General features: G+C 35.8%; 1 protein-coding gene across 4 annotated transcripts; it reads right to left on the bottom strand.

Annotated features, from left to right (window-relative positions):
- Positions 1 to 68: 68 nt before the first annotated feature.
- LOC128227608 (uncharacterized) lies at positions 69 to 27,964 on the bottom strand. Of its 4 annotated transcripts, XM_052938306.1 has the most exons (9): positions 27,789 to 27,964; positions 26,084 to 26,205; positions 22,822 to 22,870; positions 14,377 to 14,485; positions 12,118 to 12,222; positions 8,073 to 8,885; positions 6,475 to 6,568; positions 5,612 to 5,731; positions 69 to 3,046 (listed from the first exon to the last, which is right to left on the bottom strand). In XM_052938306.1, the coding sequence occupies exons 1-9, from the start codon at positions 27,861 to 27,863 to the stop codon at positions 2,866 to 2,868; spliced, it is 1,668 nt and encodes a 555-aa protein (XP_052794266.1). In that variant the 5' UTR covers positions 27,864 to 27,964; the 3' UTR covers positions 69 to 2,865. The 4 variants fall into 4 exon arrangements, with proteins under 4 accessions (XP_052794266.1, XP_052794269.1, XP_052794270.1 ...); XM_052938309.1 differs by lacking the exons at positions 22,822 to 22,870; positions 26,084 to 26,205; positions 27,789 to 27,964 and adding an exon at positions 19,277 to 19,319; XM_052938310.1 differs by lacking the exons at positions 22,822 to 22,870; positions 26,084 to 26,205; positions 27,789 to 27,964 and adding an exon at positions 19,071 to 19,254.

Raw genomic sequence — 27,964 nt, 5'->3', positions numbered from 1 at the left:
ATATATATTTTAATTTCTTGGCAACCTAACATAATACATTTTGAATTACGGATAAATAAAGACAGATATGGCATTTAATATTTTATTTAACAGAATATAATTAGTAATCAACAATTAAAATAAAGAGTAAAGATAGAGTATATTTACCTGAAGAGGATATACATTCACATGTATTGAACGGATGGTACTTATAATACATGTACAAGTAAAAAGATAAGTAAGCAAACATTTAAACAAGGAACAAGAAAGAACTCTTACTTCAATTAATTTTAGTCTGTCTTGTGATTTTTATAAGATAATACACATATATACTAGTAAAAAGATAGACACGCAAACACATATAAACAAGGAGCAAGAACATGCTCTAATCTATATATATTAAAGTACTAAGGAGTAAATTATGCAGAATAATACATAAAATATAACACTTATAAATGCTTTTTAACATTTAAAACAAGAACGCATAAGCCAACATAACTAAACTTTTTATAGGTTTCTATAGTAAAACATGAACATGAAAAAACATCTATTTCAAGTGGTATAATGTCAAAAAAACATATCTCCGCAGCTGAACTTAGTGGGTTTAAACATCAATGTTGAAAAAAAAAGCAGCTACAATAAAGCCTTAGTTAAACCAGAGAGATTATTGGTTTAGAGCTGACTGGTTCAACGGCAACGAAAATACAGTCCTGCACTACAATCACTGATGTCTAAAAGTATCACTAACATATCTGAAACCAATCAGTGGACTTCATATACATGAAATACTGACAAAGAACACAATTAACTATTCTCTACATACTACAAAGGGATACATTGAAAACTGAAAAAACACTTGAACATACATTGTCATTAAAACAAATTTAAAGCATTTATTGTTATATAAAATCTAAAAAATATGTATTAACAGTGCTATGAAATCATTAAAAGCATACACATAATGTCATATTAGTAATTATCTAGACTATACAGTTATGTAAGTATCATTATTTCTACAAATATCACAATTATTTGGCGTTCTTTCTACACTAATACACTGGGTCAATACACAGTATTTTCAACGAACAGGTCATCATCGTTTGCTGTCCAATCCAGAAATGCAATCATTTGTATTTTGCAAGGAGCTGAAAGGCTTCTACAGAAAAAATGGCATGGCAAACAATATGTTGCAATAATAGATGAACTCCACCAATTTTTCCGAAATTGACAAAAAAATATATATAAATAGCGATCACCCTTATTTTTCACAGAAGTAACAATACTAAACAGCAACATCACATTTAATGAAGCCATCTTGCAACAAACATCTCAAAACATGAAATATATGACATTGGTTTCGCCTTAAAAATACAATTTGAAAAATGGATTTTTTTCGCCTACTTGCAATTTTTCTTCGCCAAAATCTGACGAACAAAAATTAAATTGATGTAGCTTAATCATAATATAACTTATAAGATATTTTTCATGAACTTGTATAACTTTCATTGTGTCGACATTATTTATATATATATATATATATATGCATAAGTTGTTCTTTTATCCTCTCGCGTGCTATAGGCCTGTTATAGGCAAAGGTTGAGAAAACTGATATTTAAAGGAGTAAGCTGGACATATGATGTGTTATCTATCAACACTTTAAGGATACTTGTGTATAAGTAATGTGTCTATTATTTTTCCATGCTAATTTTGTCAACAAAATGTTATTTTGTAGTGTTGTTTAAAAATGCCAATTGCTCAATTCATGGCCTTGGGAGCAGTTGAAAAAAGTGACATGGAATTCTACTGAACCAAGTAAATAATAATAATTTTGACGATTAAACATCTAACATCTAACTTTTTGCCAACTATTTTCTTTGGCATGCTGAGTATTATAAACATAATTTACAAAAGAAAAATAATTATCAAACAGATGGTTTGTTGAAATGATGTATTTCATATGAAGCATATATGTCACAGGATAAATAGAATTTCTATGCCTTGCCCGATAAACTTCCCCATCCAGGTCACTTGCCTATTATTCACTCTATACATTCATGGAGTATTTAAGCTATAGCTTCATTGGTTACATCATTAGTAATGGTAGTCACAAGACAAAAATATACACACTTTATGACTTCACTTGCATATGATGTCAAAAAAACACCATTGTTCTCATCTTGTCCATTTCTTTAAATGCATGTACTAGCTTGTGTGTGTATGTATGCCTAAATGTTGGTCTATGAGAGGTATGTTTCTTAACGTTCTAAAATATGGACTGTTTCAAATGCAAACACTCATTCAGATAACTAAGTAAATGCAACTGTTGACATAAAAAACATATAAACACATTTATTAACTATGACATTTCCTGCATATTGTATCATTGGTCCCAGTCAAATATTACAACAATATAATTTTATGACACATCAAAAACGACAGCACTTAGGAAAACAGGCACAATAAATTGTTAAAATGACATTTGGTATGTAATTATGCTCTACATAATAAATCTGCATGTTTTACCCTCTAAGTCAGTTTGGCTTGTGTGATTTGTGTTGGCAATTTAAATGCCATTAAAATGCTATCACGTTACCAGGTAATAAATCTGAAAGGCAGTACAGTTTGAAATCTGCAGTATACATATTTTCTATAAAGTACGCTTAATTTCTTTACAACTTAAACATTTTTATAACAAAAAATTACTTGCCACAGTCCAGCTGCATATAAAATTCAAAAGTTAAATCATCAATTTACCCAAAATTCATGCTTTTAACTGTAAGTTTTTATGTTTTGAGGGAGTTTAATGTAGCCAACAAAACAACAGTTCAGGACAATTGTTTATACATGAAGGTTTGAAAAGTTGTGCATAGTTAAATAAACATGTAGCTAGCTGGGGATAGGGTAGAGAAGGCAGATTCTCTGGGCATTCTGCACAGGAAGCTCGTGTCTAGTGTAGTAGTCGACCATCTCCGGTATGGTTTTGAATGGAGGGCTGTGCTCCCCAAGTATATATGTGCCATCAATCTGCCGTGTTATCTTCATGTGCATCGGAATACTGTTCCAGCCCCTGTCAAGTAGAGTTTAGAGAGTTATTAGTCTCTTTTATAACCTCTCAAAATGCACAACAGCCCAAATTTTTCAAAACAACTGCTGTCACAATCACAGTACCAATGAATCTGATTGGGCCTTGATTGACGGATGGCTATAATTAGAGCACAAGAAACATAATATGCTCCCCTAATGACAGCCTACTAGTCATTTTACATTTAATGTATGTGGGGTTATTTAAGTTTATGATCAACATCCCTCCAAGTTTGACCTACATACATCAAAATCCATATGGGACATCTGCTGATCATAACCTCCCTGCCAAGTTTGAGGACCTTAGGCCCAAGTGTAATCTAAATTTGAGTCGGACAAGGTAATGACCGTCATGTGCAAAGCAATATAATCCTGCTTCTCCAAAGGGGGGGGGGGGGGGGGGGAATAATTAAAGCATTGAGAATCTCATTTCATGTAGCCAAGTTACAAGTTTAAAAGTGGTTTTCAAAGTAAAAATAGTATTTAAAAGTCCCTAAACTCTTTAAAAGGAGAACATTATACAATTTAAAGCAAGACATAAATAGTGTACTGAGCTTGTTCCTTTCATAAACAAAATGCCTACTCCTAAGTCAACATTCACCGCATCATGCGGGGGATGAAGTCATCACACACACTCTTACAGTATTTACATGAGGCGATGGAAGGGGTTTTAAATTTCCTGCAACAGACAACAGTAGGTATCAATTTGTTGGTACTATTTTTAGTGAAGAAAAGTGTTGAACACAATTATTTATCAGAAATCATTTTAGTTGAAGATCAATTTAAGATGTAGTACCAGCAGTATTAACAAAAAATAACTTTTCAAATAAAAAGGTCAGAAATTCTTTCATCGCGAGGGAGGTAACTCAATTTAAATTGCATCATTTAATTTAATAAGTTGTTGCTCTTTGTAATTCTCGAGTGTTGAACAAAGGTGGGTCCGTAATTGATACAGGCAATGTATTATTGGGTGTTTTTAATACAGTTCTTTGCACTTGAAAATATTCGGAACACCTTCTTACTTTTGAATTAGAATAACACTTCATCTTTTTTCAAAGCCTACCTGCCTTTAAGCAGTTTTCTAAACAACTTTCTTACATCAGAAGTTATTTATGGAAATGCTAACCAGTGTATTGTTTTATTATTGCATATGACAGTGAGTGTTCATGATAAAACGCAATTTTTTTATGAATCATAGATTTGAGACAATTTAGAAGTTTCCATATTTATTGGATATTTATGTTTGATGTGCAAGAGGAAAATATATTTTACATCAAATTTTGAATTATTATGACTATTCTATTTTTTCCATGTCATATATCATTAAAGGTGAGGTCAATAGGACCATATTCTCAGCGAACGTATGAATTCAGTTGAATATTAAGCAACGTCCGAAATTTAAATGAAAAAAACACAAACAATTTAATTCTGAAAAGTAGAGTAAGATTCCAAGCCAGGTTATTTGTTTAAAAAAGACTCGCCATTAAAAGCAGGAATGAAATATTTGAACTACAAATGTGTCCATAGGACACAAATGCCCCCATATTCTGCATTTGCCATAATGGAAAAGGCCATTATTTTGTCCATTCTCCATAAATGTGCATCAAAATTATGAGTTTCACAACTTTAGAACATCAAATACCTTCCTGAAAGATCTCATGAGTGTATGACTAATAATTTTGAAGTTATGAGAGACACAAGTTAAACAAGTAAAAAAAAGGGCCAATTTTCGCATATTCAATGGCCATAATTCTGGATATACTAAGCTTATACAACTTAATCACCCCTATAACATTCCACAAAAGTTTCATGGCTCTAGGTAATATAGTTTTGGTGTTTTGAGTGAGATAAACCTGGTTTTACTAAGTGCAACAGGAAACGAAACCCTGGTGCAAAACTTTATTCCCCCATTAACAATCCCCTAACATTTCAAGACTCTAGATCATCTAGTTTTGGTGTTTTGAGTGACATAAGTCTAGAAATGAAAATTTTGGTTAATGAAGTGTGATAACCCTGGTTTACTTAGTACAGCAGGAAACAAAATCAAGGTGCACAAATTCATCACCACAATAACATTCCCCTAAACTGTCATGACTCTAGGTAATACAGTTTTGGAGTTTTGAGTCACAGCTCGGTTTTACTATTTGCAACAGGAAACGAAACCCCAGGTGCAAAACTTCCTCACCTAAAAGACATTTAACCAAGGTCATTTGACTGTAGATGTAATAGTTTGGGAATTTTGAGTGACACAAGCTTGCGTAAGACTTATGGATGGAAGGCACAAACGGACGCATGGATGGACAAGGGCAAATATCTTATCTATATGCCTAATCTTTATTGATAAATGGCAGCATTACAGCATTATCCTTGGAACAATTTCTTTACATTGAAACTGTTAAATACAAACAAAGTTTTGAAAAGATATTTTCTAAAATTCTCACATTATATATGTACATTAAATAAAGGGTCAGTCAGCATATATAAAATACTGGCATCTTTATTTATGGAGAACTATGTGTATCTTGAGAGGGAGTGAGTAACATGTACATACTTGAGTGTGAGTGAGTAGTCGTTGCGACTCGTCTCACTACATCTAACGAGGTAGCTCCCTTCCTTAAAAACGTTCAACATACGCTCTGCCTCGCTGCGCTTCAGTCGACCATGGTAAAATCTACAAAAGAAATTGTTTCTGCTAATGTATTTTATATCATGTTAGGATAAAATTTTATTGAATTTACTCAAATACAAAACATTTTTCTAGAAAGCTGTACAGATATGAAACCAAAACCACTTTTAGTTTGAAATATAAAGCGGACGTCTGATCACCGAAGAAACTGCCGGACTAAAAATGGAAAACTGCAGCTTTATTAGAATTAACAAGTTAAGATATCTGACACTCCCCTAGTATTCAACTGATATTTTGTTGTATAACTTGGAGAAGACCACAGGGGTTTCTCTAAATGTTTTACTCTATATATTATTTATATGATAATAGATTACATAATTCATCACTTATACAAAATCATAGGCTTGACGAGTAAATAAACACAAACAAATATGCAAAAGGCAAGATATAGTGGTATATATATCTTAATTTTTTGCCTTGCCTTTTTCTGCCCTGTTACAATTCATCACAAAAAAACACAGTTCAAAATGTAATGGAAAAACTGTGAGTACGAGTATGTGTAATTTCTTTAAGTCAGCAGCATACAAATGCAACGGCAGAAACTTCCCTCCCCCTACAAAATCACCCACCCCCCCTTACCCTCACCTGTACCCCTCACCTACACTCCTACCTTCACTTATCCATTCCCTCCCCTACCCCTCCCTTACACCCTTACCCAAGCCAGGGAAAAGCTGTATTCAACAAAGAATTGTGCTCAATAATGAATTAACATTTATTATCTAACTTACACTTGTTCCTTAAGTGGAATGTACATGTCCACCTTCTCAGCCAGAGCGTACATGGCTTGGCAACTGTCCACCCTGCGCATCTCTGTGGGCGGGACTGGAGATAATACAAAACATGGATAGAGAAATGTAATGGCTACAAGGTAACTGTAAATCAAGATACATTGTTTGTATTCATTTTAAGTAACATTTTGACCATAGCTCAAAATTCAATATCGGCATTTGCCTTTGTCTTTTGTAAAGAGAAAACTTGACGTTCATATTGTAAAACTCGCAAGGTTAAGAAGTCATTAGTTTATTTCAAAATAAAATTCTTCTATGCAAACGTATGTTGTTGATAACCCTTTTTAAACAATAAATACACAAATACACTTTAACTTATTTTCAATCATAATTATTTAGGATTGATCTCATATTTTCATTCGTTCATTTGGTATTCTTGCAGGAGTGCGTGCTACTGTGCTTCATGGAATTTGCCCGTGTGACCTTCTGCACACATACAGCATGAACATATGTTTTGGTACATAAAAGTACATTTTAGAGCAGTGATTTCCTTCTAAAAATCTCAAAATTGTGCCAAGGTAAAAGGTGGAAACTATCTCTGAAAACTTTGACATCTTGGGAACAAAAACTTGACAATACTTCCATTTGTTATGGTTTTAACTCAACTTTGCAACTCATTTCATATACTTATATATTTTTAACTTTATACAGTATATACACTGCTACATGTATTACAATTAATATGCACAAACAGGGGGCTGGTTGCCCTCACATTTCCATTTCAGGGGGTTTCTGTAAAGTATTGTATTATTCATTCGTGGACATGCAAATCCTATGAAAACTAGACTAGAACATATATGCCCTGTTTGTTCAGACCTTTACTGGTATCCAGCTATATTACGTCTTCATGAATAAACTATGCTTGTTCTGACCATTACTGGTAACCAGCTGTCATACCCCTTTGTGAATACACTATGCTTGTTCTAACCTTTACTGGTAGCCAGCTGTCATACCCCTTAATGAATACACTATGCTTGTTCTGACCATTAATGGTAGCCAGCTGTCATACCTCTTTATGAATACACTATGCTAGTTCTGACCTTTACCGGTAACCAGCTGTCACACCCCTTGTGAAAATTCTTATCCTACAGCTATCCGACATCTTTCAAGTTTGTAAACACACTACACTGGTTCTGACCTTTACTGGTATTAACCAGCTAGAATAAATTGTCTCTGTATTATTTACCGTAAATGCATTCTAAATCTCCGACGAAAATTGATTTCACTATTTACTAAATAAGGTACCCGGTATGCTTTGTTTGGTAGCAGAAACAGATCATGACAAACCCCTCAGTTTGAAAGCCCTGTCACATAATTAAAATCTTAAGTTCAAGTTCAAAGTACTTAAGTACAAAGTTCAGACTCACAGTCTCGAACAAAGTTCATTTCTTTTAACTTAACGCAGAGTTGTTACAAAGTTATAAGTATATTGTTACTGAAAGTGTTTGGAAATAAAAATAGACATTGATAAGTCTAGCACTTCTATAAACTTCCAAATATATCCACAACTCTATACAGCAAAATCTGTGGCTACTCACGCGTTGGAGATGTGACCTTGCTTGAAGATGGTTTTCTAATACCTGCCCCAGATTTTCGTGAAAACCGGCTCTCATTCCCAGCCCCCTCCTCCTTGGTATCCTGTACATGTATCTGGCCTTCTGATTCACGTTTCTTTCTCGCCAGCTGGAGTTTAGCCTCAAATTCCTTCTGCTTCTCGGGAAGGTCCCACGCATCCTCATAGTTGGACGGAAGAGTGCCCGGGGGTAGGGATGGGCGGATAGTGGGTTTCACCTCGCTTTGGCTAGCACTGACACTGGATTGTCCCTGGTTTTGTCCTGCTGACATGCCGACCCATGCAGTTTCATACACATTTCCTTCAGCATGTCTACTCCTTTGGTTTCTGTCTGAAACTGTGGGTGGTGGTCTAGTTGGCGGAGTTCTTTTCGGTGCACTTTCATTTCTAGTATCCATATTTGTTTGTTGTTTAAGCACTTGACTGGGAGCAGAAGATTCATTTGATTGTCGTCTCTCATGCTGCTTTTCTGCTCTACCAACTATCCTATGAAATCGTTTCTGACCTATTTCAGAGTCCCAAGGCTCCTCATAATTCGGAGGAATATGGGGAGGTCCTGGCGATGTGAAGACATCATCAGCCCCACTTGACCCCGTCCGGGCCTGGGGCTTGGATCCTTGGCCTGGAGACCCCGGGGTTACCTGTGCTGTGCTGTTGTGTGACCAGGAATTAAGGTGGTCATAACTCTCCGACATGTGTGTACTAGAGGTGATATTAACTCCCTGCATTTGCCCCATCAATTGGCCCAGCTTGTTATACTGACCATCGCCATAGCACCCTGAAACAAACATAAGACTAAGTTATTTAACTTAAAGTCATTCGCTTATTTAACAAATTGAACATTTATGAGCCTATAAATACCAATTCCAACCATTTTACCTGAAACTCGAAGGAACTATAACATAATCTCAACATTTCAAAGTCTAGAAATAGTTGGTAACATTTTAAATCCTTGTCAAAAGACTTCCTTATTGTACAGTAACTTTCATGATTGTTCACATTTCTTCAAGGTATCTGTTAAACATTTATTGTACCAAATCATAAAGCCATTCAAAATATCTGAATTACAAAATCGTGGGACTAATGTCTAACAGAAAATAACAGTACTTGAAAAAAACAGGAAGATTTCTTGCAAAATTCTTTCCACTAAATGCATCAGATTGATTGTTCAATTCAACACACTACTTCAGTGCCTATATTTTGAATACCAAAAAACACTGACTGAAGAATTTAAAAAGGGCATAAACAGGAAACCTATATTTACACTTAATTACAGTACACAGGAAACTGGGAACAAAACAAAGGCGTTCACACTGATACCAATTGTTTTATTTTGAAATCAGTGTCTTTTCATCAGTGTATTTACAATTAAGTTTGTACATTCATATCCTGACGTAATTAACAGCCTTTTATCAGGCATTTATTGTATAAGGACAAATATATTTTGAATATTACAATTAACTAAATTCTTGAATTATAATTAAGTAATTAAAAAAATACTTTTGTCATAAAAATAATATCAACATCTTTACATTTCATTCTAGTAAGCTCAATACCTAAGTTTTAACCCATTTTTAACCATGTCGATCATGACAATGTGACAAAACCACTTGATGTATTTAAATAATACATGTAGCTAGTAGTTACTGATGTTCTGAAGATCAAATATACATAATCCATTACTAATTGATGAGCGCCAAACATCTGACAAAATTAGCACTAAAACAGCAATGGTCAATTATCACAAAACTTTTCAAATATGATTGTCCAATTTCATTCATTGATGATAAAATGTACAACATTTGACATATTATTATGGTTTTAGCTAAAGACATCTGGAAGGGAGAAGCACCCTGTCCTTATTTGTTTTGGTAGAACCTTTAGGACCTTATTATGACCAGCATGTGTACCCTTCTGCCTTCAGGGAAAGAAATGCTTAGATTATTAAATATTTCCTTTGTTTTGTTTTACGGTAAACTTATATATAAATAATATGAGTTAGTGATGTTCCGATAATCGATTATAATACAAAATGATTGGTTGGGCCTGAAATTTGTGACAATCAATTGGACTTGGTCTAAATTGACCATCTATTCTACCAGCGAGATGTTTTTCTTCTTTCCTCTTGTTATTTGCATCTGGTCAATTGCTGCCAATCTTCTTCATTAAGTTCATTTATACATTAGGAAGTGTTCAGTTACTATAATTAACAATATGCCTGAAATCAAAAACAGCACTAAATAACCTCAAAACTACATATCACATAAGCATAGTTAAGGATTACATTTTATTGTACAAGAATAAAACATACAATAAAGGTATTGTAAAAATCTGATGGTACGATTGATAATCGGTTACTTTAATGGAGCCGATTATCCATAGTCAAACTGGAACCGATTCCCAACAGGGTCTGTCAAATTCAAAATGTTCCAAATTCCATTCAGCCTGATATAATGTACCCTTTCCTTAGCAACCTATGCCCTTTTTCTTAGCAACCTGTGCCCTTTACTTAGAAACCTGTGCCCTTTCCTTAACAACCTGTACCTGTGCCCTTTCCTTAGCAACCTGTGCCCTTTTCTAAGCAACCTGTGCCCTATCCTTAGAAACCTGTTATGAGGTTAGACCCTATGGGATATATGGGGCACAGAAAACCATATCAGGTGTGAGCTGCTTACTAGCCCTGCAATGTTTTTATCATGTCATTTACAATCTGTTAACATTATTAGCGACGGGAAATGTTTCATTGGAAATTGACCCTATTTTCGATCAATATAAAGATTAGTGACAAAATATCGAAAAAAATGTGGTCACTGTGTGACCAGTACCGGACCAATGGCGTTGCTTCATTCTTGTTAGAGGTGTGAGATTTATCAGTGACATTCTATTTTGCTATTTCAAACAGTCAAATAACAATTTGATATTTTTCATTGCACAATAAGAATATGAAAGTGGAAAGTGAGAGTAGTATAGTGGTATAAATATCTGTATCTCCCAAAGAAGTTGGTGGTTTTGAACGCCACCACATCCACTTTCTTGTGGCAAAAGGACATCAGTTACTGTATTGTTTTCAATAAACATATTTAAATGTGACTCATATTAGCTATTGGCTATCAGAAGTCATTTCCAGTCAGTTTAACCTTTTGTCAATGTATTGCCTGATATGGGATCAAAATGACCTTTTTCCATATATCTTAGCAAAATTGTCATTTGCTTAAGGTTATAATATAGTCTACATACAATGTAAGATCACAGTTGTATACTAGAAAGATAGGTCTTACAGTTCAGATTTTATTTTAATTCCCAATACTTGAGATCATGTGGTCAAACATATGCTCCTTTTCTGAAATCATTCAGTAGCAATATTAGCAATACCAAACTGCTCCATCACCTGATCCGGAAGCACTGAATGGCTGTATTCACTGCTTGATTTGTTTTGCTTCTCAATTAGGAAATAAGTGCTTTCTTTTGAGAGTTCTCAAGAATGAGGAAATTTTAAAGAAAAAACAAATGGTAGGATTTTAAATCTATCTTTCCAGTACAGAACAATATCCTTCTGCACATGATGTTTTGTTAGCAAATAGGCTGGGAAATCTCGCAATCAAGAATAAGTAATGAGTCATGCACTTTTATTGGTTGCGAAAGGTACAAGTGCGGAAATATGCACAAACACTTATACTAATGCTATTTTCAAAAAGTATTCTTGTGAAAGCCTGACTTGAACTCGTTCTACAATGACGCTACAATTTTTAAACAGTTGCTTTGACCACTCGCCTGTGGATACAACTGAAAATTCAGGGTTATTGAAGAGTATATAATTTTAACCTTGACACATGACAATTTTTAGGGAAAATGGGCGTATCCCGATTTGGCAATAAATTAAATTAAGTTTCCCGACTGGGAAACACTTATTTCTTGATCTTGCTATTTCCTCCACTGGCTATCTACAAACAAAACATGATATTTTTTTGTTAAAACTACAACAATAATTACAGTATTATCAGTTGATATACCTGCAGTGTTTTGTTGCTCATGTGGATCATGAACATTCTTTGCCAGCTCATAAATATCTTCTACAGGCAATTTTGGTGCCTGTGCTTCCCGCTTCACCAATCCCCCTGAAATGCCAATAAAACATGACTTCACCACACCCTATCTAACGTAAAATAAAACTAGATAGAAATACTTCCCTCTTCACCACACCTGCTGCAATCTGACAATAATGCCAGAAAAAACATGCTTCCCACTTCACTTCTCCCCTTGCAACATGACAATAATGCCAGAAAGACATGCTTACCTCTTCACCACTGCCCTTGCAATATGACAATAATGCCAGAAAGACATACTTCCCCATTCACTACAACTCTTGCAATCTGACAATAATGCCAGAAAGACATGCTTCCCACTTCACCAATACCCCTTGCAATCTGACAATAATGCCAGGAAGACATACTTCCCCCTTCACAACAACCATTGCAATCTGACAATAAAGCCAAAAAGACATGCTTCCCACTTCATCACTCCCTTTGTAACATGAAAATAATTCCAAGAAGACATGCTTCCCACTTAACCTCTTCTCTGCAAAAGGAAAATTATAAGAGTAAAACATGCTTCTCACTTCACCATTCCCCTGCAACATTAAAATAATTAGAGTAATACATTTTCTCACTTCACAACTCCCCTGCAACATTAAAATAATTAGAGTAATACATTTTCTCGCTTCACAACTCCCCTGCAACATTAAAATAATTAGAGTAATACATTTTCTCACTTCACAACTCCCCTGCAACATTAAAATAATTAGAGTAATACATTTTCTCGCTTCACAACTCCCCTGCAACATTAAAATAATTAGAGTAAAACATTTTCTCGCTTCACAACTCCACTGCAACATTAAAATAATTAGAGTAAAACATTTTCTCGCTTCACAACTCCCCTGCAACATTAAAATAATTAGAGTAAAACATGCTTTCCGCTTTGTCACACACCTGCAACATACAAATTATGCAAATAAGACATTCATTTTGATCCACTTGGCCTCCTGCAACAGAAATATAATCCCAGTAAGACATTCTTCTTGCTTCACCACTCCTCTTGCAAACATGAAAACGAAAGCAATCATAGTTGCCCATGGACACAGGTGTGGTTAAATGTCAAGTAGTTGAATAAAGGAGTGATATGTGAGAGAAATCACAGACGCTCAATTTCTCATGCTCATCAACATTCCTGTAAATTGAGCTACATGGAACACATTATTTTCTGACCATTTTTACTAAAAACGGGCCATAACTTTTTTCAACCAAAGTGAAATATGACAGAAATGTCAGGTGCACAATGTCACATGCTGCCATACATTCATATGAAGTTTAATGAGTGTATATGCGATACTTCTGGTGCTTTATGCAACACAATAATTTTCAGACCAATTTTAGCTAAGTCAAGGGCCACCACTTGTTAGCCCAAGTGGAACGTGACAAAAATAACTTAATATAAATGGTCAGACAATGGTGTGTTGCATGTAGCTCCATTCACAGGAATGTTGGTCAACAGCCTATGAAGTTTCATGTGTGTAGATGAAATATTTTTGAGTAACATAAGACAGATTTTTGAGACATGTCGTGAAGCGGCAAACGCAGCTCCTATATCTTGCTGGAAGTATAATGCAAGTTAGATATGGCCCTGCGCCATAACTGCATATAACTGAAGACATTCTTGCCCCACATGAAACAATGCCAGTAAGAAATTCCTCCCGATTCAGCACTCTCCCTGCAACATGACATAATGCCAGTAAGACATTCTTCCCGAATCACCACTCACCCTGCGACATGCCATAATGCTAGTAAGATGTGCCTCCCAATTTACCACTCTCCCTGCAACATGATATAATGCCAGAAAGACATTCTTCCCACTTTACCATTCCCTCTCCAACATGACATAATGCTAGTAAGACATTCTTCCCACTTTACCAGTCCCCCTGCAACATGACATAATGCTAGTAAAACATTCCCTCGCTTTACCAGCCCCCCTGCAACATGACATAATGCCAGTAAAACATTCCTCCCGAATCACAACTCACCCTGCAACATGCCATAATGCTAGTAAGACATTCTTCCCACTTTACCAGTCCCCCTGCAACATGACATAATGCCAGTAAGACATTCTTCCTGCTTTACCAGTTCCCCTACAACATGGCATAATGAAAGAAAAAAATGCCAGTAAGACAAATGAAGCATGAAAGGAATCAAGAAACTTTGTCTGTTTAAAATACTGACCTTGTGTATGGTAGGGCTCTGTGTAGTCTTGAGATGAGTTTCGAGTCTGGGGAGGCCTAGACAGGCGATCTGAGGGCTGGGAGTACTCCTCCTCAAGTGAAACTGCCCTCTGAAAGATATGAACATAATATCCATCTTTTAAATTATTAACTTTCATTTGTATAGACTATTACATGGTGTCCTTAAGTTGCAGTAATGAGTATTAAGTTATTAATAATGAAATTTTTAAGAATAAGTATAAAAGTCATTTTACAACAAAATACAAAAAAATAAGATTTTTTATATATTTTTTAGTAAAATTTGCAAACAAAACATAATATGAACATATATCCTTAACATTTTGTGTATTCAAACTCATACCAGGAAAATAAATAATCAGCAAACATAGAATAGAAGAAACATGAACATTAAAAAATAATGAAAATATCTGTACTTCCAATTTCAGTTGTAAACTTACAAATCTGTGAATGGCCTGTTTCATCATTTTTAGCCATGGAAAATGCTACCAATATTTGTTAATTTCCAAGCATTTGATGCACATGTTGTGATTATTTTTTGTTTTGGGAAAAAAAGTTTATATCCTTGTTCTCTTGACATTGTTGACTAATGAAACATGTGTATAAAACTTCCTGGTGTATAGTTAGGCCAGAGTTTTTATATCTTTAGATTTACGGGAGCGCCGTACCTAAATATTGCAAAACCCAAATAAAAATAAAATTCATTTTCGTAGTTTTATTTTTATTTTTTCCGACGAACGTTGCTCCAATGTGGAGAAAATATGGAAAATAAAATAAAATTAGTGTTCTATAACCCATATCTCAGAACCAACTGGGGTACCAATTGTCATTCATTATCGGTCTTTTTACTGCACAAACCACGTAAACCAGTCGGAAATACGCGGGGAAACAGAACAGGTACCCGTTACCATAACAACGTCCTGTCAAAAGTGAAAGTACTTTTTGTCATACCCCTTATTTCTCACAAATTCTGCAGCTATATAGAAATGTTTTACTACAAAAACATTCCGATGTTTATGTTTCATTATTTAAATCAAACCGTGGTGAACTTAGAGCGTGTTTATTGTGTTTTTTTTTTTTGTAGATTCAGTATGTTGTTCGCGTTTCGTGGAATAATTGCGAAACTTCCGGTCAAAATAAGGAGACAAAAATTCGTGGGTTGTATTGTCTATTAAAAGTCGTTGGCGCACGTCGTATATTAACAAAGATGAATTGGATTACAGCGCAAAAATGTATAGCTTCTGACAAACACAAACTGCAAAATGATATCGTGTTCATCATAGTCAAAATGGATATTTTTTCTGAATTTGACTCTGGGGAGCATTGAACACACTGCTTCACGATGACATATTTGAAGAGAAAAACACAAGGTATCGTGATATTCGTAGTTGTTAATTAGTTTAATAATGATTTAGAATTTAAATCGTTATAGAATACTGAAAATGATGTAAAAATAACATACTGTGTGTTTCCGATAAAACAGAAAACAATCTGAACATAAGATATCTGGCAGTCAGTGCAAGAAGTCAAACTTATCCGTTGCTTATTGCGAACCGGCATAGCTTCCTGGAATTAGAAGGATGTTTTTCAGGACTGATTCTAAAATCAGTTCTTAGACCTGGTTTTTTGAAACATATAACACTTGTAAAATTTATCTTAATGCTCCCGAATTTTCTTTGGTAAAGTACATAAATGTAGATTTTGACTGTCTGTGTATCCGTAAGCCCTGTCAAACTTTGAAGTGAAGAGGAATTTCCATCGGGGCTTCCACTTTTTTTGGTTATATTTGCTATATAAAAACCACATCACAGTAAATAATTTACAATTTAAAATTGTCACGGTGCTATTTCGTTAAAGACAGAAAAACACATTTGACCTCCTTATTATACCGTGTCTGAAACTGTGTTCAATGTTTGATTACTTCACAATGGAAAGGATATGCTTATATTGTGGGCAAAAGGTTAGAATTGGCCATTTAAACTTCTTTATTACACTGACATGTTTCATAAAATCCATGGGTTGATAATATATGCACCTCATATGCATAGATGCATTCGAACAAATATATACAATTAATTTCAATGAGCGCTTGAACTCGCAGTGTTGAGGTCAATATTTTCAGTCATCAAAAGGATCTTTTAATTATGCTTTTGAAACTTTATGGTGATCTATCACCCTTTTTTCAGCCTATGAAATAGCTGACACAAGTAAGGTGTGTTTTGTCTTCATGATATAAGAAGATTTAAAAAATTAAAAAAAATCGGAGAAAAATCCGTTTTATTTTTATTTATTTCTCCTTTGGGACATTTTATGCATTTTATTTTTATTTTTATTTCCTCCTCCTTACACAACTTTTTGAAAAATCTCCCGTAAATCTAAAGATAAAAAAACTCTGGCCTTATAGAAGAATATTACAAAGGACATTAGTTAAAAATCATTAAGTTTAACATTGTGTTTTAAACACACATACTTCATTTTACAATATATTCACTAATGAAAATACAATTATAATTATATATAGATATTTATATAATATATAAGTGATAAATACCTTATTCTGTTATATTTCTCTTTCCTAAATTACTAGTTTACATTTTTCACACATAATATTCTTTGACCAGTCCAACTCAGACCAGTCCAACTCAGACAAGTCTGACTCTGACCAGTCCGACTCCGACCAGTACAAGTCCGACCATTCCAACTCCGACCAGTCCAACTCTGACCAGTCCAACTCAGACCAGTCCAACTCTGACTAAGCTCACTCAGACAAGTCCCACTCAGACCAGTACAACTCAGACCAGTCAAACTCCCATCAGTCAAACTCCCACCAGTCAAACTCCCACCAGTCCAACTCCCACCAGTTCCACTCAGACCAGTCCGACTCGGACCAGTCCAACTCCGACCAGTCCATCTCCAACCAGTCCCACTCAGACCAGTCCCACTCCAGCCAATTCAACTCCAACCAGTCCAACTTAGACCAGTCCAACTCAGACCAGTCCCACTCAGACCAGTCCAACTCAGACCAGTCCCACTCAGACCAGTCTAACTCCAGGCAGTCCAACTCTGACCAGTCCTATTCAGACCAGTCCAACTCCAGCCAGTCCAACTCCAACCAGTCCCACTCAGACCAGTCCCACTCAGACCAGACCAATTCAGACCAGACCCACTCAGACCAGTCCCACTCAGACCAGACCAATTCAGACCAGACCCACTCAGACCAGTCAAACTCTGGCCAGTCCCAATCTGACCAGTCCAACTCAGACCAGTCAAACTCAGACAAGTCCAACTCTGGCCAGTCCCACTCAGACCAATCCAACTCAGTCAGACCAGTCCCACTCAGACCAGACCCACTCAGACCAGACCCACTCAGACCAGTCCCACTCAGACCAGTCAAACTCAGACCAGACCCACTCAGACCAGTCAAACTCTGGACAGTCCCAATCCACCAGTCCAACTCAGACAAGTCCAACTCTGGCCAGTCCCACTCAGACCAGTCCAACTCAGACCAGTCCAACTCAGACCAGACCCACTCAGACCAGTCCAACTCAGATTAGTCCAAATCAGACCAGACCCACTCAGACCAGTCCAACTCCGACCAGTCCAACTTCGACCAGTCCAACTCAGACTAGTTCCACTCAGACAAGTCCCACTTAGACCAGTACAACTCAGACCAGTCAAACTCCCACCAGTCAAACTCCCACCAGTCCAACTCAGATTTTACCGGTCTAGACAGGTGGATCAGACATGTTTTGCAAGTTGGCTTTATTTATTTTAACTTCATTAAAATGGAAAAGAATGATTTTAATAATTTGTATTACAAATAAGTTATATCCATTTTCATGGGAGTTAACTCATGCATCAAGTTTAACGACAGTTGTTGCAAGATTATACAAATTGTCAACTAAGGGCCAAAACTTGCACTGATGTCAAATAGCAAATTTGCGATAGCGTTACATACCCCACATAATCCTATTGTTTACCAACCAATTAAGAGATTTTTCACCAAATAATACACATATATCTATTTTATGTACCATTGGAATAATTATGAACTTTGATTTGATAATGGGCATATTTTTGCAATGATCATCACTATTGATTGGAGGATGTCTTTAATTGATAAATATCAATATTAATGAAATAAAGAAAAATCATACAGTATGAAGGAAATTTGTACTTGGATAGTATTTCATAGAGTCAAGCCAATATATCAGTTGACAGCAAGACATGAAAATGTACACTATGTGGTGTAGAGTCAACCTTTAATGGTGACACTACAAGCATGCTCAACCATCTGTTGAAACATGAATCTGAAACAACTCAAACGAAGCCCCAGAGGAGCCCGAGCAAAAGATGAAAGTGTTTTTTATAAGACTGAAGCTTCCATCGAGCATGATTTTTGCTCAGTTTATTATCATCGAGAGTTGGTCATATGCTGATTCCACAACATTATATTTTTTTACATGTATATTATTTATTATTACACATGATCTATATAAGTAGTGTGAGATATTTATTTATAAAAAGCAATAGGAAGGACAAACCTTCAAATTAAAAGAATGAAACAATATTTTGTTTTTCAATATATTGATATTTCTGATGTAGTACATAAGTCAATACTTATTTAAGGATGAAAAACACAGATGAAAATGGCCAATATTACAATGACCGACTTACAGGGTACATGAACATGTCTTTTCTGAAATTTATCTGAGTACTCGCGTACCGATTTTTGTCATTGTTGCCATTGGTACAATTAATAAATCCAATGATACATAAATAGATATATGCACTTATCACAGTATGTTTATATATAAACTGTAGAAAAATATGATAAAAAAAATATCAGTATAATCATTGATTTAAGTTGTCTATGAAAACACTTTTGATAAGTCCTCCATTTGTTCCAAATCAGAATAAAACCCCTTCCCGCAAAGTTGACTCACAGATTGAGAAACTTTAGAGGCACTTGATTCTTAAAAGGACACTCCTACCATGATATAGGACATTCATATTATGGTTAAGTATTAAAACAATTGCTATTGAAAGTTTTAAGTGCTTACTTTGTATTTCATCAGAATATTCACATGATCTTGTTAAATTTAATAAAACACCTGCATACAGTTTCAGGGTAATATGCAAACACAGTTAACATTCCTATATAGGGTAAGAACTTCCACCCATGGCAAGAACTCATTTCATTTTGAAGCTGCCCAGGTGTGGAACAACCTACAAGAAGTATTTAGACATGCAGACAAATTTAAAGATCTCATAACACCTGGTCAGGACCAAAATGCAAGTGTTCCGTGTGTTGTTTTAAATAACACTTACATAGTTCAATAAGCTACTATTGCTTTACATTGCTGCTAATCTTAACTCTTCAATGTAACCTGTTATCATTAATTAGGGATGGCAACAAGTAGTAAAACTGGTACTCGAGTACTCGGACAATCTTTTGATCGAGTACTCGGATAACTTGATTTGGTTTTCGGGAAAGACAACTTCGTGTATGCATGTATCGGTCATGTACATTGTGCATTGGTCGTAATATTGACCAATTTCATCTTTAAATAAGACTTTCATTATGAACCTTAACAGAGAAATCAATAAAAAGAAAACAAATATTGCTTCATGCTTTTAATTTGTCGTTTTCATTTCATATTATACCTAAATACGTTCTACAATATAAATGGAAAGTAAACTCGAATCATATTTGAGCGTCTAGATGATCGAGACTACACTCAATAATGAACAACATTCAGAATTATGATAAATGAAAATTATTTATAAATTGTTCTGTTGTTAACTCTATGAAATACTATTCAAAATGACAGTTTTTTATACTGAAATATTGTTCCTTTCCTCATTTATATTCATTTTTTCAAGAAAAGATATCCACCAATCAAATGTGATAATCATTGCAGAAAATACGCCCATGCAGGAAACATTGTACGTAACGGTCATTACTAATTCGCTCGCTAACGTCCATTGTTTAGTGAAAATACATTTATTGGTAAACATAACAATTCTGTAGAAGATGTACCGCTATCAAAACTTCGCTATTTGACATCAGTGCTATTTGCAAATTAGGGCCCTTTGTTGACAGTTTGCAACATAACAACAACTGTCAAATAATTTATTAGGATCAATTGTGTACACAGCGGGGATTAGAGGGGCCGTAAATTGTCGGCTTGGAACACGAAATATCTGATACTGACGCCTGTTAATTGTGAATTTGGTGAATTTTATAAAAAAATAATAATTTTTTCCAGTACTGGAGTAGTGATTTGATACTCAGGTACACTCGGATGATTGATCAAGTACTCGGGTACTAGTTGCCATTCCTAGTTATAATGCTGCACTCTCACAGTTTGAATGTTTTGACAACCTTTTTATTTTTTGTCTTGAAACGAGCCAATCTTTTAGAAAATCCATGGAAACCAGTTATATAAGACTGCTGACAAAAATTAGATCGCAGATTTTTACATTTTAGTTCAAAAATTGATGTTTTATGCATTTTTCTTAAACCGTTAGTAATGGTTTAAGCCATAAAACATAAATTTTCGAACGGAATTATGAAAATCTACGATCTGATTTTTTATCAGCAATCTTATATCATTGGTTTGCAGATATTTACGCAAAAAGTTGCTCTTTCCAAGACAAAACATAAAAAAGTTGTAAAAATGGTATAGCTGTGAGAGTGCAGCTTTAAATTAATGTTCTTTTGTTTTGGTAGTGTTGCATACTAGTATGTGTAAATGTCTTAGTTATAGAATATGCTTAGTAGTTACTTAATATGATGGTTTAGCATATGATGGGTTGGACACCCATAAATGATGCTTTAGGACACCCTTATGATGTTTTAGGACACCAATGTGATGCTTTAGGACACCCATATGAAGCTTACGGACACTCATAAGATATTTAGGAAAAAAGGACACACATAATATGATAAAAGACACTTATAAGATGCTAAAGTACACTCATATGATGCTTTAGGACCCCCCAATGATGCTTTAGGACACCCACACGATGCTCCAGGACACCCATAATAAGCTAAAGGACACTCATATGATGCTTTAGGACACCAATATGATGCTTTAGGACACCCATAAAATGCTAAAGGACACTCATTTGATGCTTAAGGACACACAAATCATGCTTAAGGACACTCATATGGCGCTTTAGGACACTCCTGTAATACTTTAGGATACTCATATGATGCTTAAGGAGACTCATTTGATGCTTAAGGACACTCATATGGCGCTTTAGGACACTCCTGTAATGCTTTAGGATACTCATATGATGCTTAAGGACACTCATTTGATGCTTAAGGACACACAAATCATGCTTAAGGACATTCATATGGCACTTTAGGACACTCCTGTAATGCTTTTGGATACTCATATGATGCTTAAGGACACTCATTTGATGCTTAAGGACACTCATATGGCGCTTAAGGACACTCCTGTAATGCTTTAGGATACTCATATGATGCTTAAGGACACTCATTTGATGCTTAAGGACACTCATATGGCGCTTTAGGACACTCCTGTAATGCTTTAGGATACTCATATGATGCTTAAGGAGACTCATTTGATGCTTAAGGACACTCATATGGCGCTTGAGGACACTCCTGTCATGCTTTAGGATACTCATATGATGCTTAAAGAGACTCATTTGATGCTTAAGGACACTCATATGGCGCTTAAGGACACTCCTGTAATGCTTTAGGATACTCATATGATGCTTAAGGACACTCATTTGATGCTTAAGGACACTCATATGGCGCTTTAGGACACTCCTGTAATGCTTTAGGATACTCATATGATGCTTAAGGACACTCATTTGATGCTTAAGAACACACAAATCATGCTTAAGGACATTCATATGGCGCTTTAGGACACTCCTGTAATGCTTTAGGATACTCATATGATGCTTAAGGACACTCATTTGATGCTTAAGGACATTCATATGGCGCTTTAGGACACTCCTGTAATGCTTTAGGATACTCATATGATGCTTAAGGACACTCATTTGATGCTTAATGGCACTCATACATATAATGCTTAAGGACACCCATATGATGCTTAATGGCACTCATATGATGCTTTAGGATACTCATATAATGCTTAAGGACACCCATTTGATGCTTAATGGCACTCATATGATGCTTTAGGATACTCATATAATGCTTAAGGACACCCATATGATGGTTAATGGCACTCATATGATGCTTTAGGATACTCATATAATGCTTAAGGACACCCATTTGATGCTTTAAGACACTCATTTGATGCTTAAGAACATTCATATTGCGCTTCATGGCACTGATTTTAATACTTGAGGACACTTATATGACACTTTAGGCCACTCATATGATGCTTAAGGTCACCCATATGATGCTTTAAGTTCCAAAAGTACAAACCTGAACATGTGGTCGTCTCTGAACTTTTTCTGTGCCAGCTGGATGACCCCTGAAATTACATGCTCAAAGTTAGAACACTGAATAATACTTTGTACAGCAAACTATTCTTGATACAGTTTTTTTTAATACCAAATATTAGGGATGCAAACGAATGGCAAAACTGATATTCGAATATTCGGTAATTCTTTCGGTCGAATATTTGATTACCGATGTAGTAAACTACTACTATTATTCGCTAAAGTAATAGCCGGGGCATTTTAACCTTACTTTGTCGTAGCCAGTACGCGGCGCAGACCCTGATTTTCCCAAAATGAGTCTTTGAAATTCTCCATTTTCAGGAAGAAAAAGGCAACACTATAAACAGACAAGCAACAAATCGAATGATTCAATTCCGCTGCCTTTTGTAAGCAATGTGAAATTAGCTGGATTCCTAGTCAAACAGTGTTTGGCGCCATTAGAGGGTCTTTCCGTAAGATGATCAGTCTCTATTTGATATTGACAACTTCTGTACATGCCAGGGGCAGTGGCGTAGTGCGAATGGTCGTAGAAAGGATTTCATAACCAATTACAACAGAAGTGACCTGGTCCGTCCGGGAATCGAACCTGGGTTGTCCGATTCCGAGTCCTACGCTCTACCAATTGAGCTCACCGGGCGGTCTTGCTAGTTATTGTAAAAGTAGGGGGACTTTTTTATAGTACCCGGCGATATGTCCCTAAATGACTCACGATGCGTGTTTAGTCATCACATTCACACCTCTGGCATTAGCTGCCAATCGTTGTAAAAACAAGATAAACAAACTTTATAAACAACATCAGTGTTGTTTTATTCTCTTTATTGAACTTTTTTTTTTTAATATTCGTAAACATTTTGACATTCTAATACCAAACGTTTGATCGAATATTGGAATATTCGTTTGCATCCCTACCAAATATCATTAATAACAAGAGATGTTTGTTAAACATTATGCACCTTAAATCAGAAGGGGTCATCTACAGGTCAGACACAACTCCAAGTCAAGTTTGAGGGCCATGGGTGAAGGCATTGTCAAGTTATCACTCAAAACATTTTCGCATTCAAGGTCACAGTTAACTTGACCTTTGTCCCGATGACTTTTTTGCGTTAAAGGTTACTTTGACCTTGACCTTGGCCCGATGACCCCCAAAGTCAAGAGGGGTCATCTACTGGTAGCCCAACCTTCATGTAAAGTTTGATGACCATAGGTCCAGGAATTGTCGAGTTTGCTTTCAAGGTCACTGTGACCTTGACCCCTAAAATCAATAGGGGTCATCTACTGGTCAGGCCCAACCTCCAAGTCAAGTTTGAGGGCCATGGATGCAGGCATTGTTGAGTTATCACTCGGACAACCTTTTATCATTAAAGGTCACTGTGACCTTGACCTTTGGCCCAATGACCCTTAAAATCAATAGGGGCCATCTACAAGTCAGGCGCAACCTTCATGTCAAGTTTGATGACCATAGGTCCAGGAATTGTTGAGTTTGCTTTCAAGGTCACTGTGACCTTGATCTTTGACCCCTTAAATCAATACGGGTCATTTACTGGTCAGGCCCAACCTCCAAGTCAAGTTTGAGGGCCATAGGTGCAGGCATTGTTGAGTTATCACTCGGACAACCTTTTATCATTCACGGTCACTGTGACATTTACCTTTGGCCCAATGACCCCTAAAATCAATAGGGGCCATCTACTGGTCAGGCCCAACCTCCATGTCAAGTTTGAGGGCCATTGGTGCAGGCATTGTCGAGTTATCACTCGGACAACCTTTTACAATTCAAGGTCACTGTGACCTTGACCTTTGGCCCGATGACCCCCAAAAACAATAGGGTTTATCTACTGGTCAGGGCCAACCCCAAAATTCAGTTTGAGAGCCATGAGTGCAGGCATTGTCGAGTTATCACACAGACCACCTTTTACCATTCAAGGTCACTTTGACCTTGACCTTTGGCAAGATGACCCCCAACAAGGGCAAATCCTTTTCAAAAATTAGATCGGATAAGATATTTTTTAAGTATTGTTGGGAAATAAAGGGCCCTAACTCCTAAATGATTAAAGCGATTTCCATGGCTATCGAACTTGATCAAGGTATTATGGTCACAAACATGTGTTAAAAGTTTGGTGAGGATTGGACAAACAGTTTTCAAGAATTAGATCGGAAACAATCTTCGGGACGTATTTTTCAAGTCTTTTTTTGCAAATAAAGGGCCGTAACTCCTAAATGACAAAAGCGATTTCCATGGCTATCGAACTTGATCAAGATATTATGGTCACAATCATGTATGTAAAGTTTGGTGAGGATTGGACACATACTTTTCAAGAATTAGATTGGAAACATATATTTTTGAAGTATTTTTGGCAAAAAAGGGCCGTAACTCCTAAATGACTAAAGTGATTTCCATGACTATCGAACTTGATCAAGATATTATGGTCACAAACATGTGTTTAAAGTTTGGTGAGGATTGGACTAACGGTTTTCAAGAATTAGATCGGAAACAATCTTCGGGACATACGTACGTACAGACAGACAGACGTACGTACAGACAAGGGCAACCCTATATGCCGCCACTTTGTGGGGGCATAAAAACAATAGGGGTCATCTATTGGTCAGGCCCAACCTCCAAGTCAAGTACATGTATGAGGGCCATGGGTGCAGGCATTGTAGAGTTATCACTCGGACAACCTTTTACCATTCAAGGTCACTTTGACCTTGACCTTTGGCGTGATGACCCCTTAAAACAATAGGGGTCATCTATTGGCCAGGCCCAACCTCCAAGTCAAGTATGAGGGTCATGGGTGCAGGCATTGTAGAGTTATCACTCGGACAACCTTTTACCATTCAAGGTCACTGTGACCCTGACCTTTGACCCGATGAGGCCTAAAATCAATAGGGGTCATCTACTGGTCATGCCCAACCTTCATGTCAAGTTTGAAGACCATACGTCTAGGAATTGTTGAGTTATCACTGGGACAAGCTTTGGTCTACCGACCTACCGACCGACTGACCGACCCACCAACATGTGCAAAGCAATATATCCCTCTTCTTCGAAGGGGGGCATAATTATGTCAGTATACGATTGTACATTTCAAAAACAATTGACTTTTTATACTAAAGTTCATAATACATAATTATGATAAGTGTATTTTTTTTTTACTTTATCTTCTGTTTAATGAATTTGTGAAGGAAATAAATCTGATTGAACATACATATTAAGGGTGTAACCAATAGTCAAAAACATCTTTTCAACTTACTGAAATTGGTCATCAAAGTCAATGTATTGGGCAGCCTCTGGGTCGTTATACTCCGCCTCATCATCGCCACACTCTAGGTTGTGTCTCCCTCCCCCTCCTGGTCCCAGCATACCAGGTTGGTGCTGTGTACAACAGAATATAATAGATTAATGTACTGTTACTGTTGCTATTGTGTTGCATTATGATTTACAAAGAACTATACTTCATACGCAGACCAAGATAAAGTTCATGCAATTGTTTCAATACTTTAATAAAAAAAAACCAGGCACCTGTTTCTTAAGCCCAGGTCACACCAAAATTAAGAAATGCTGTGATCCTTTAAACATTTTAATGAGAATTTTCGCCAAAACAAAAATATATATGAGGTAATGGTGACATAATACCTAACCCTAACCCTAACCCATTTTTTTATGAAAAACTCTTTCAATTTTAAGTCCATCATACATAAGTACACCCAAAACTAGCTCTATCTGATAGTCTGTGTCAGGTTTAATTCTTTGAGGTTTTTCAACTGAACAGTGGACTCAAATGGCATTTTTTTGAGCAATAAATTTCTCTTCATTAAATACATACTGTACATACAGTATATGAATAAATTAAATAATTTGCACTTACCAATTTATGTTTTATGCATTTTTCTTAAACCGTTAGTAATGGTTTAAGCCATAAAACATAAATTTTCGAACGGAAATGTAATAATATATGACCTGATATTTTGTCAGCAATTTTCTATCATTGGTTTGCAGATATTTATGCAAAAATTTGCTCTTTCCAAGACAAAAAATAAAAAAGTTGTAAAATATGGTTATATCTGTGAGAGTGCAGCTTTAACAAACCGATCAACATATTCATGAATGGCACAATATTGCTACAATTGTAAAATGTTAAGAAGTCAATGGTCCTCCAGAAAACAACTTTCTCATGCGAACTCGTAGGGCCAAATTTCTGCCGCCAAAAAGGAAAAAAACAACACTAAAAGTAAAATGGAAATGTGTAAAACTGCAGGGACTAAAATACGGCTTTGATATAGCAAATAGATAAAGACGACATTAGCAGAATTTGTTTTAAACAGAAACAGAGAGGAATAAATTCAGAACCAGGAAGATGTTCGACATAACCAGACAATGATTTTCGAGATATCAGAGATCAACACCGAATTTCAACTGTAGTGAAAAATTGTTGATGTAAAATTTGTAGATACTTAAGATATTGCTAAAATACACAGACAGGTTGTTTTATAAATGATGACATACAGTATTGTAAACACAAAGGCAAATGATTGGTGCACAGTTTGAAACCACATTGCAACCCATCGGAAATCAGTCAGTCAGGGTTTCAACACTGATCAAGATAAGTCACCATAATACTCTTGTCCTGGTGAAACTACTTCCTGAACAGAGAAAACCAATCTACGGTTAAAATAAAACTGCTTGGTACCAGCAGAGGACCATCAAAATCTCAGACTCCAAGCTGCCAATCATTTAAAAATGTTGAGACCGATTTGAATTCCAACCGTTACAAAAAGTGACTTCAGCAATACAGTATATAAGAATTTAATATTAAAATTTAATGCCTCATAATTCGTAGAATGTCTCCTTGCGTCTGTATAAATACATATATATGGGGCGATATATATGGACTAGTGAAAAAATAGATGTGTTTTGATTAAAAACGATGACATTGACAACGAGATTCTAGTTTCTACCTCCGGATCTGAGTAAGGCGCATCATCTATATCGTCGGAAAAATGGTCGAAAGCTCTTGAGTAAATAGCACTCATAGTATAATATCAATTCTATTGTTTGACAGAGCACATTTCAAAACAATTGACAATTACAATAACAATTTCACTTCCTGCTTTATTTTTTAGGTTAGAGACTA

This window comes from Mya arenaria, chromosome 3 (genome assembly GCF_026914265.1).
Source record: "Mya arenaria isolate MELC-2E11 chromosome 3, ASM2691426v1".
NCBI lineage: Eukaryota > Metazoa > Mollusca > Bivalvia > Myida > Myidae > Mya > Mya arenaria.
Note: the sequence above shows the minus strand (reverse complement) of the source record. Positions and strands in the feature narration are given on the sequence as shown.